At 33.9% G+C, this 12,420-nt stretch overlaps 1 protein-coding gene across 1 annotated transcript; it reads right to left on the reverse strand.

Annotated features, from left to right (window-relative positions):
- Nucleotides 1-2,259: 2,259 nt before the first annotated feature.
- LOC136086150 (histone-lysine N-methyltransferase SETMAR-like) lies at nt 2,260-2,727 on the reverse strand. Its single transcript, XM_065808427.1, has one exon. The coding sequence runs from the start codon at nt 2,725-2,727 to the stop codon at nt 2,260-2,262; it is 468 nt and encodes a 155-aa protein (XP_065664499.1).
- Nucleotides 2,728-12,420: the final 9,693 nt, after the last annotated feature.

The raw sequence follows: 12,420 nt of genomic DNA on the forward strand, positions 1-12,420 counted from the left end.
AATATACCGATCACGCCATTTATTGAAAAAGCCGCTACTTAAACAAATCTACTATAGCTTTGTTCAAAGTTATTCAAATTACGGTAATACAGCATGGGGTAGTACCTATAAAAGCAAACTAGAACCTCTCTATCGTAAACAGAAGCATGCTATACGAGTAATTAATTTTAAAAATAAAAAATAACATATAAAGCCTCTTTTTGAACAGATGTCTTTACTAACATTGTTTGAACTAAATATATATAATGTTCTAAGTCTTAGGTATAATAGTAAAATGCAAAAAAATCCTTCAATTTTCTATAGTCTTTATAAACAAAAGCCAGAGTATAAATACCTGTTGCGCACACATAGTACCCTTTTAGAGCTTTCATGCAAAACTAAGCTTGAGCAATTTAAAATTACTTATCGTGCACCTCATATCTGGAATAAGTTTTTATTACTTAATCAAAATATTATCAACCTTGAAAACTTAAATGGCTTTAAAAAAACTATTAAAAAGAGTATTTTAAAGTATAAAAATTTACTTACTGATTTTTTCTAATTTTGTTCAAAGCTAGCTTCTTATATAAACTCTTATTTTTTAATATACTTGAATATATATTTCAAACATTGCGATAGCAATAAACGTGGTAATGTTAAGAAAAAGTAACGATATATGTTTGTATAACTGTTATCTTATATTTTAATACAATTACAATGTAACAGTTTAACGTAAAAATTTTGTAAATATTTTTATTTTTCTATACGTATATATAAATACAGTATTGGACAAAACATTTGCAACCAACATCGAACAATGCTAAAAAGTGTTCCTAAATTTACATGTTTTAAAAACGAAACGAACTATACTACCACAGCAAACAGTTCAGGAGTCTGGAGTCATAGCATGCCATGGTATGAGCAATCAGCTGACAGGTGACAGCACACAGGCAGAATTTCGTTGACAAGTGCCATTTTGCAGCGGACAAAACAAGTGCAACTTTTTTGGTTTGTTTCATTTTCTTAAGTCTGGTCCGTGTCAACGTCACGGAAGTTTTTTAATAAATAAAGGAAGAAACCAGAAGTTTCCAGAAGCATGCAGAAGCTTCCAGAAGTTTCCAGAAGAAGCATCTGGAAGCATCCAGTAGCATCCAGAAATATCCAGAAACATTCAGAAGCATCCAGACGCATCCAGAAGCTTTCAGAAGCATCGAAAAGAGGCATCTATAATCTATCAGAACAGGTTCACATAGGTTCATTTTACTATAAAAAGAGACATGTAAATCGACATGTAATTCAGTCAGTATATGGAAGTCAATCAGTCAGTATTATCAAGACAGTTTATCGAAAAGAGTTTTAGCAAAGTGTTTTATCGAAGAACATCAATACAAGAAGTGAAATACAACAATTGTTTCATTACATCAATACATTCCACATCCAACCAAGACGTTGTGTTCCACAGAGCATTATTGTATCATCACAAGGTAAATGTAACACGGTAAGTCTTGAGAAGCGTGATTGTTTATTTTCATTATTTTTATAACTTTAAGTACAAAAATGGCTCCCGACAGTCTTGGACTGGAATTAAGAAAGAAAATTATTGGCGATTACGTAAGTGGAATGTCACAAAAAAGTATTTGTGATATCAGGTAACCAAAAAAGTTCGTGCGGTTTTTCCGTATATAATAAAAACACACAAAACGACAAAAGTAAGTACATTTATTCATCAAAATAGTCACCATTAGCATCTAAAACCTTTTCCTAACGAAAAACAAGCTTATTTATTCCACTTCTAAAAAATTCTCGGTCCTTTGAGTCTATAAAAGCTTTCAACTCCATTTCAACCGCGTCCTGGTCTCGGAACTGCTGTCCTTTTAAATGATTTCCCAGGGAAAGGAAAAAATGGAAATCAGTAGGGGAGAGGTCTGGCGAGTATGGTGGATGAGGCAAACTCTCCCAACCAAGGCTTTGGAGCTTGTCCTGAGTCACGCGAGCGGTGTGCGGTCTTGCGTTGTCGTGGAGAAGCAGAACTCCTCTCCTGTGCACCAGTGCAGGCTGCTTTACAAGCAACAGGTCGTGAACTCGTTGCAGCTGTGCTGAGTAGACCAGTCCAGTAATGGTTTGGCCTGTTAGGAGCAGCTCGTAATGCACCACACCAGCTGTTGTCCACCAAATGCAGAGCAAAACCTTCCGCTCGTGGAGATTGGGCTTGGGTGTCTTTGGGATGGGGTCATCGGGGGACAACCAATGGTAGCAACGCTTGGTATTGTTGAACACAATTCATTTTTCGTCGCATGTCAATAAACAATCAAGAAAAGGCTCAACATTGTGGCGTGATAAGAGTGATGTGCAGATCGTAAGCCGTTGCTTCTTGTTGTCGATCGACAATTTGTGCGGAACCCACCGACTCAGCTTCCACGCTTTCCCAATCGCATCCAGATGCAGGCGGATGGTTTCAACACTCACAGCAAACCTCACTGCAAGTTCTTGGCAAGTTTGGCTGGAGTCAGACTCGACAGCGTCCTTCAGTTCATCCTCATCAACCAACAATGGGCGTCCAGAACGCGGTAGGTCTTCGATGGACTCATCTCCCGAAGAGAATCGCTGAAACCACTTCTGTGCTGTGCGTTCACTTACTGTACCTTCTCCAAATGCTGTGCAGATGTTTTTGGCCGCTTGTGTTACATTCCTTCCAAGTTTGAACTCGTAAAGTAAGCAAGATCGAATAATCGTTGGTTGGGTTGCCATCCTTTCTTTACACAAAACCTTTCCTGTAAGCTCGTTACAAGCCTACACTATATATGCAGCAACTGCGCGTGACACACGCGTTCTATTACGCAACAAAGCTACTTGCCTTGTGTGATGTTTGTGTTGTAAAAAATGCTAAAAACAATTCAATTACCAAAAACCGCACGAACTTTTTTGGTTACCTAATATATATCGCGTGAAAAAATGGACCGAATCAAGACTATGTCATATAATATAATATCGTTCTACGGGGAAGTTGGCAACAGATAACAAAGGTGGAAGACCACGTTCCACCACTTCTAGAGAAGATTCTATGATCGTCAGATCCGTCAAGAAGGATCCCAGGATATCATCAGTCGAGATACAAAAGCAATTAGAGCTGCCTGTATCGGACCGAACAATCAGACGAAGTGCTGTTGAAGCCGGATTGTTTTCTCGACGCCCTGCAAAGAGACCGCTGATTTCACTAAAAAACCAGAAGAAAAGAATCCTGTTTGCTTCATCTCATATTGACTGGAATGTGCAGAAATGGCGAACTGTCCTGTTCAGTGATGAATCGAAGTTCAACATCATTGGGAGCGATGGCATTTGCCGTGTACGTCGACCGGCCGGAAAACGCCTCGATTTACGTTACTGCCTTAAGACCGTGAAGCATGGTGGAGGCAATGTAACAGTCTGGGGGTGTTTTTCTGCTAACGGTCTAGGTCCAATACATCAAAACGATGGAATAATGGACCGTTTCATATATAAAAATATCCTGAAAGATGTTATGTTACCTCATGCTGAATGGAATATGTTAACAAAATGGGTTTTTCAGCAAGACAACGATCCAAAACACACTGCAAAAATAGTCAGGCAGTGGTTTCAAGACGACCACCTATCGGTGATGGATTGGTCGCCTCAATCTCCGGATCTCAACCCTATCGAGAACCTGTGGGAGATCGTCAACCGCAGAATTAATCGTGAAGGTGTTTGTAATAAGGATCAACTGTTTGAACAAATCCAAATGACCTGGGCAGCGATTCCACAAAGTTTCATTGATCACCTGATCGAATCTATGCCTCGAAGATGCAAGGCTGTGATCGAAAACAAAGGATTCGCCACGAAATATTGATAGCGAAAACACAGCTTGGTCAACATTTTGTCGAGTTGCACTTGTTTTGTCCAGACGGAAATCAACTTTTTTTTATACTTTTGATTAATTTATTAATTTTGGTGTACAAATAATGAACTTTGTGATGATTAAAACTTGAAGAACTTTGTCTCTAAACAGTTACATAGTTATTTCTCTAAATTGAAAAAATCTAGCACTTTTATATAAAGAAACTAAATTAGCATTATTTGGTTGCACTCGTTTTGCCCGATACTGTATATATATATTATTTTAAAACATCAAGAAATACAGCTTCTCTCAATACAAATAATATTAATATCCATAACCCAGCAAAAATTTCTTATATAATAATATTATTTGTATTGAGAGAAACTGTATTTCTTGATGTTTTAAAATGATATATAATATACTCTCATACAAGATGTCATCTTTCAAATATACTACTGTGATCAAAAAGTAAGGTGAATTTTTAATTTAAACTTTCCGCCTTATTCGAATCGTCCAATCTTTTTTATTTTTAAGTTGGTAGGAATGTCATTAACATTTGCGCCAAATTACATGTCAAACTCATAATTATTTTTTTTTGTTTACGCTTGTTTCTGAAGTACCAAAAGTGCACTCGGCAATTTTCACGATGTCTAATTTTGTTGAGCAAAGAAGTGCTATTAAATTTTGTTTGCGGAATGATATTTCTGCTGCTGAAACGTATCGAATGTTGCAAAAGGCCTTCGGTGAAGAGACTATGTCTCAAACAAATGTTTACAAGTGGTACAAAGACTTCAAAGAAGGCTGAGAACGTGTTGATGACTTGGAACGCTCCGGACGACCATCGACTTCGATTGATGATCACCACATCAACAAAATCAAAGAATTGGTGCTTGCAAATCGTCGGTTAACCATTCGAGACCTTGTTGACATGGTTGGAATATCATTTGGGTCGGTGCAAGCGATTTTGAAGGATCATTTGGGCCTCAGAAGACTCAAATCACGTTTGGTGCCGAAATTTCTAAATTTCTTTGAAAAAGAGCGTCGCGTTAAAACGTGTGAAGCAATGCTTTCTGACTATCAAGACGTCTACAAACAAATTATTACTGGCGATGAGACTTGGGTCTACGCATACGACCCTGAAACAACCGATCAATCGAGTGAATACCGTGAAAAAGGCAAGCCGAGACCGAAGCAACCACGTCAAAGTCGCTCAAAAATCAAGGTCATGTTGACTGTTTTCTTTGATTATTGTGGTGTCGTGCACTACGAATTCCTTCCAACTGGCCAAACTGTCAACAAGGAATATTATTTAAGCGTTATGCGACGTTTGCGTGAAACTATTCGCAAAAAGAGACCGGAATTTAAGGGGCAATAACTCTTGGATTTTGCACCACGATAATGCGCCTTCGGCACACAGCACTGGTTCTTCGTGAGTTTTCAAACTCTACCCATGTTGCTCCACAACCACCGTATTCGCCCGACTTAGCACCGTGTGACTTCTGGCTGTTCCCAAAGCTCAAGAGACCACTCCGGGGAAATTGTTTTGAGTCCATTGAAGAGATCCAACGTGAATCGGCACGCGCATTGAAGGCTATCCCTACCGAGGACTTTTCGGCATGCTTCGAAGACTGGAAAAAACGTTGGCAAAAGTGCATTTGGGCCGGGGGGGGGATTATTTTGAGGGGGACGATACAGATTTGGAAGAATAAATAAAGGTTTTTCATTTTATAAAAAAATTAAACTTACATTTTTGATCACAGTAGTATATATATATATTTATACATATATATATATATATATATATATATATATATATATATATATATATATATATATATATATATATATATATATATATATATATATATATATATATATGATAAGACCTTTTGGTCTTCTGCAAGTTTCCCGCGTTCTTCTTACAGTTCGTATAACAGAAGTTTGTTTATTATTTATGTTTGTGATTTTTTATATTTATACTTGCGGTAGTGGTGTAGTGGTAGTGCGCTCGCTTCATAAGCGAGAGGTTCTGAGTTCGATCCCCACCACGTCCCTGGTAGTACCGCGCTCAACTTGTTTCTCCGCGCAGCGGCCTTATTCGTCAAGGTTTGTGTTTCGGAGATATAGAGTTGAGAGAGGGTTATAACCACAATTAAGTAGCCTCCTCATCTGTAGTGGCCTTCTGGGCCTTGGGGAGGTGAAATAACAAAAAAAAAAAAAAAAAAAAATATGTATATTCAATCTTATTCATATTTTCATTTAGGTCTAAGTTAAAATATACCAATTAACTACTAAGTTTACTCGATATACCAAGTATACTAAGTGTACTGGAGTGTAGAAATCTTTAATTACGAACAAAACATATTTAAGGAAATCGTTTGAAGTTGCGTAATTTAACAAGTTTAAAAAGTTTAAATATGAAGCTGTATCTCTTGTCAAACATAAAAATTAGCATAATAAACTTTGCCTAAAATAATTAGCAACAAAACAATAATATGTTTTGGGTCATATTGGCAAAGTAATAAAATATTTACATTGAAAACATTTTAAAAGACCCCAACTTTATATTTTCGAATTTGTAACTCTTAAATGTATAATATAGATAGCACAAGGGTTAGGACTATTGTAATTGTAATGAAAACAATAGCAGTAACAATAATTATTGTTATTGTATTAACTTAATTTAGAAACAATAACAATACTTGTGATTTACAACTATTGTAATTCTGCAATACAATACCCAGTGGGCACAAGACCTAAAAATGACGTCTTTTGAACGTTTAAAAGGCGTCCAAAACGTTCAAAATACGTTTAAAAGACGTCTTTTTTACGTTCCGTGCTCGCGAGGTAACAATAAATATTGTATTGCAATTCATCTTTATAAAACAATAACAATATCTCAAAAAAAGAATGTTTTGTAATGACCCACTACAATGACAATAAATATTGTATTTTAATTTGTCTTTGTAGTACAATAACAATATATTGTTATTGTAATAAAAGACATTAACATTTTTATTTAAGAAGAATTATTATGTTTAACTGTTTGTGTTACTAAAGTTAATTTTCATATAGATTTTAAGTTCCTTTGCAGCATTAAAATCAAGAGTAAAAAATAAAAGGGCTAAATAAAATAATTTATGAATATTATTTTTCATAATAGTAAGGCTATCGTCACACAGGCAATATTTTGCGGCCATTAGAAATTCATATCAAGATAGGTGATGCGAAATCTAAATATGTAAAAAATGAAATTTGCAATATATTGCAAATCCGTAAATAAAAAATAGCAAAAATAATAGTAAGTTCGTCAGAGATGAATATAAATACGTTAAAATACGTCAGCTTTTCTACTTTTATGTAAAGTAATACACTACAATAGTTATTGTAATTGTTTTCATCAAAACAATACAATAGTTATTGTAATTTTATTTCATGAAATCAATACAATACAAGAGTTCTCAAACTTTATTGTATTGTTAGAAAAAAAACAATACAATACTTATTGTAATTGTTTTTCATCACAGCAATACATTACCAAAATAAATTATTTTTATTGTTTCTGTAATAGTACAATACAATATTATTGTATTGTAATGTGTAATTGTATTTAATTTTACAATTACAATTACAATAGTCCTAACCCTAGATGGCACAATCCACACTTTACGCTTTTACAAAATCCGGTATATAGAAAACTTGTGTTCAACCATTTTAACATCAAAAACAAAAAAAAAACAAAAAAAATTTAGGTAAAGCTACCGGAAAGTGTGTTTTGAAATTGCATATTTATGGTCAATTTTTCGTAATTAGCTTTGACCCTAACCACAGATACTGTTTTGCGTCCACGCATTTTTAAACGCAAGTAATTATTTACACCCACCCACTTTGAATTCTATGTAATATCAAACTATATAAAGTTGCCGAATTATAAATTGTCAAACTAATAATTTATATGTTATATGTTAAAAAATATTATTAAAAAATATATTTACGCAAAAAGTTAGCAAATTACGAGCTTTGCTATTTAATCATGGCAGAGTCAATATCCTCAAGAACTAGGAAAAGGAGTGGATCAAAGCTTTCGGAATATATAGGTTCTGGAATAGATAATCTTGTATCGGAGTTACCAACGCTAAGAGATCTTCTTAGATATGGTCTGTTTTTGCAAGAAAGAAACAATAGAAACAAAAGAAATTATCCGATAAAATCTTTAATGAACGATGTTTACTCAAAGTTAATTAGTAAATGGATCCATGCCAATGCTTTATTTGTACATCCTGTAATACATATTGAACATTATATTACTGCAACTTTGGTGAATGATTGGAATGCAGCCAACTTGGTTGCTAGGGGAAAAGCAAGCGCAAAGGATAAAGATTTGTGGCAAACCTTGACAAATTGTTTGATATACTGAATTGTAATTGCCAAACTATTACTTGTCAAGAAAAAAACTGTTCGTCAGAATGTAACGATGAAGCCCACAATTAATTGCACGTGCGAAAAGAAGAAAAAGATTCCAAAGAAAGAGTTAGTTTTTGTACTTGGGCAAAGAGCTATAATAGGTACTACCGGTCCACATCAAATCGGGTTAGCTGACTTGAAAGAAAACAAAAAGCTACATAAAACTGGAGAAAGAAAATTGAAGGAAGAAGTAAGATTTTTTTAATTAGTTATATTTTTAATTAGCAATTTGTTAATAAAGAAAAATCTCTAAAGTAAAATTAATTTTATTTATATTACAAGTAAATCTGGCTGTTTTAACTTAAAAATAACATAATATAATTAAATTTAAGTTACGGCATTTTACAAAGCATTAGTTAATAAAAATTCAATTACTTTATCTATAGTTAAAATTAAAAGCGTCTCAAGAACAGCAACAAACAATTAGAAGTCAGGAAGAAATGTTGGAATTTGAATTGAGCAAAACAAAGGATTTAGAAATGAATTTTTTGTAACAAAAAGCAATACTGAACTCAATCTAATGTGTCAAAAGAATGAAGTTCATGAACGTTTACTAGGACAAAAGAATTATGAAAATATTTCCAACATAGCTTTAGCAAGCATACGGTATGGTACAGGCTTACGGGAAACAGCTGCAATTACAACGGCAGCTCGGATAAATGCATGAATAATTAAAGAAGATAATACCAATTTAGTTATTAATCACAGCAAAGTCAAACGAGCTCAAGTAAAAATTATGCAGTCTCTTTCTATAGAGTTTGATACTCAATGCAGGTCTAGCATTATTGATTGCATTTTTTTTATGGCAGAATTGATAATACAAAAGTTCAATTAGTAGTCGAAGGTTCGTCAAATCCTGCTACAATCAATTATACAGTATGTCAAGAGCTTGGAGGGAGGTATCTTTTCCATTTCACACCTGAAAAGGCTCAAAAACATATGAAACACGCTGAAGTAATTGCTCAGAATATATATGAATTTTTGAAAAGTAATGGTACCGATAAAAACTTAAAAGCGATCGGTGGTGATTCTACTAGTGTTAACACAGGATGGTCAGGCGGAACAATACATTGGCTGGAAGTGAAATTAGGAAGAAAGCTAAACTGACTGGTTTGTGCACTCCATACAAATGAACTTCCTCTGCGTAATCTGATAACTACTCTTGATGGAGAGACTCTGAACAGCAACACATGGAGAGGCAGTATTGGAAAATTATTAAATGACGCAACTGCTCTGGAAATTAATCCATCCTTTGAAAAAAGTGATGTCGGATATCCGTTTATTACTCTAAAGGACGAAGTGATAAATAATTTATCCTCCGATCAGTTTTATGGATATAAAATAGTTTCTGCTATTAGAAGTGGAGAAATACCCGCAGACTTGGCTTTACTTGAAATCGGGCCAGTTAATCATTCCAGATGGTTGACAACTGCCAACAGACTTTGTAGAGTTTGGGTCTTAAAACATGAGTTAGAAGGCAAGAATTTAAAAAACTTAAAATTAATAATTGAGTTCATTGTTGGAGTTTACATGCCTATGTGGTTTAAAATTAAAGTCGAACACAGGTTTACTGAAATAAAACCAGATGCAACAACGTTTATACAGCTAATCGACTGGAATATCTCCTATGAGCCTATTCTTACTTGTGATCTGACAACAGAAGAAGTAAAACAGATAATATTTCAGCCTATGAATGTTCCGAATTGGCAAAAACAAAAGAAATGTAAATTTTATTTTGTTAAAAAAATATAATTTAAAATTAAAAAGTTTTTTTATTAAATTAATAACTAAATGATAGATAAATGATTATAAACGGAAACTATTATAAACGTTTTAATAATAATAATAAAAAAATAATTAAAAAAAAAAAGTTTAAGCCGACAAAAATATACAACCACAAGCAAACATTTATTATTCTTGAAAGAAATTTTCCGGAAATTGAGGTGAATCTTAAAATCGCGATTCCCGATAGCTTAATCATTTCGGATTTTTAAATCTAAGCTTTTTTAGTAAAATTATATATAAATACAAGTTTTTGGAATACAGGGTTTTCGATCCGGAAGAAAAAAATAGTATGACATACCCTAGTATGCATCCTCTCCCCCTTCCACCACCAGAATCTGAAAGTCTTAAAATATCTTAAAAATGGAGGACCTTTTATTTTTTTTTTAGGAGACAAAAATGTAATAAAAAATACACCCTCCTCTACCCCCTACCACCGCCCCCCCCCCCAAAAAAAAAAAGGTTTCTGAATCCGTCATTGTTTGATTGTGCTATTTAAAGCAAAACCTTTACAAAATTCACGGCACTTACAACATTTTTCAGTATTTCTTGAAATTCATGTGGCAAAGTCTTGGTTGCTAACACTCGTTGGTGAATCATACAGTGAGTTCCAATGATGTTTGGTGATGCATCACCATAAACATTTCCCGAAGGGATGTCATATTTTCGAAAAAAAGAACCAACTGTATCAAACACATTGCGGACAGTAGTTGTAGTTTTAAGTGTTTGTAAAAAAGAAACTCATCTTTGAATTCGCCTTTACTGTTATACCTCACGTAAACGAGTAGCTGAGAGCAGTTTTTCACATCTGTTAGTTCATCAAGTTGGATGCTAAATATTCCAAGGGGCAGGCCATTTCAGAGGTTTGCAGAGGCCTGGGCTAGTTATGAACCGGAAACCCCAAGACAATTTGCTCAAAGTTTGCGCAAAACATGATGCAAGTTGGTGCGTCAATTTAAGTCTTCAGATAGATTGGGACCATATAAGTTTGTAACTTATCAAATAAACAATCCAGAAACAGAGAAAATTAATATATTTCCAGCATTTTTGTTCAAAAGAAAAAGGCAATACAATTTTTTTTTTCAATACTTTAGCACAACGACTCTCTTTTACGTGTTTCTTCATTTGCGAGAGTTTTAATTACTAAACGATGTAGAAACTCATGATGATTAGAATCTTAAACAATATCATTTCATATTTTAAAGCATTTAATCTTAAGAAAAGAGTTCATTTGACTAGACTTGTTTTTGTTGATAGTCCCAATGTCATGTCATTGGCTGGAGTAGGAACTGAATTACCTAGCTCTGGTTCCATATCTCGAATTTCAATTGCACTTACATCTTCCTGAAGTCAGATTTAGGGTTCATCTTGTTCTTGGTTTACATTATTCAAATTTCTTGCTGGTTGTTGTTCCAAAATTGGGTCTTCTGTAATTTAAATAAGTCAAACAACTTCATTTTTAATGTTACCACTAGCACTTTGAAATTGGTTTGCTACTTCCAGTTGAACTGCATTTTGGGATTTTTTAAAAAAGGATATAATTTCTTCGAGTTGGTGCATGCTACTTTGGCAACTCTCTCCTCCGCCGTCTTCTTCTTGCACCACTCTCAAATTTCCTCTAATGGTATCTGAATTTTCTTTAATGGTATCTGAAAATAATATTGAAATTTGAAAACATAATAAATTTATTTAATTACATCATTACATGATATAATCTTTATAATGTCGGATTCGGATTCGTGAATTTGTAGTTATGAAAATGGAATTAACTTATTAACTTAAATCAACTGAGTCAACTTTAAATTATTTAGTATAGTTGTAAAAAATCTGAATTAGCAAGTAGGCATTGGTTGTCACAACATTTTTTTTTTAGAAATGGTCTGTATTGCTACATATTTTTTTTATGCAATTGTCTAGCTTTGCGAACTTCGATTCACTTATTTAGTGTAATTAGATATCTAAAATTATTATATTGATGTTTGTTTTGATGTTTAAAAAATGTTTTTTTGAAAACTTGTGGCCACAAAAATATTGGAGGCCCGGACTATATGGCCTATGAGGCTCCCCTTCTAATAGGGCCTTCCAAGAGGAGCAGATTTTCTTTCATTAAAAAAAAACTTTCAGTGTAAACAAGCTTTAAAAACCGTCAAACTTGTAAATCTAGGCTTGTCGAAAATAAGCTTTTGGTTTATTCCTCACCAAAGCACAGTGGGCCAAGATCAACATAAAATGGACAAAAAATCATAATTCCTTCATTTTCAAAGTTGTCAAACTGAAATTTTTATCAGTGACTTTTGTCATCAACAAATAATTATTTTTTTTTGCAGATGCAGGCACCCTAGACA

The sequence above is a fragment of the Hydra vulgaris genome, chromosome 10 (assembly GCF_038396675.1).
Source record: "Hydra vulgaris chromosome 10, alternate assembly HydraT2T_AEP".
In the NCBI taxonomy this organism is placed as follows: Eukaryota; Metazoa; Cnidaria; class Hydrozoa; order Anthoathecata; family Hydridae; genus Hydra; species Hydra vulgaris.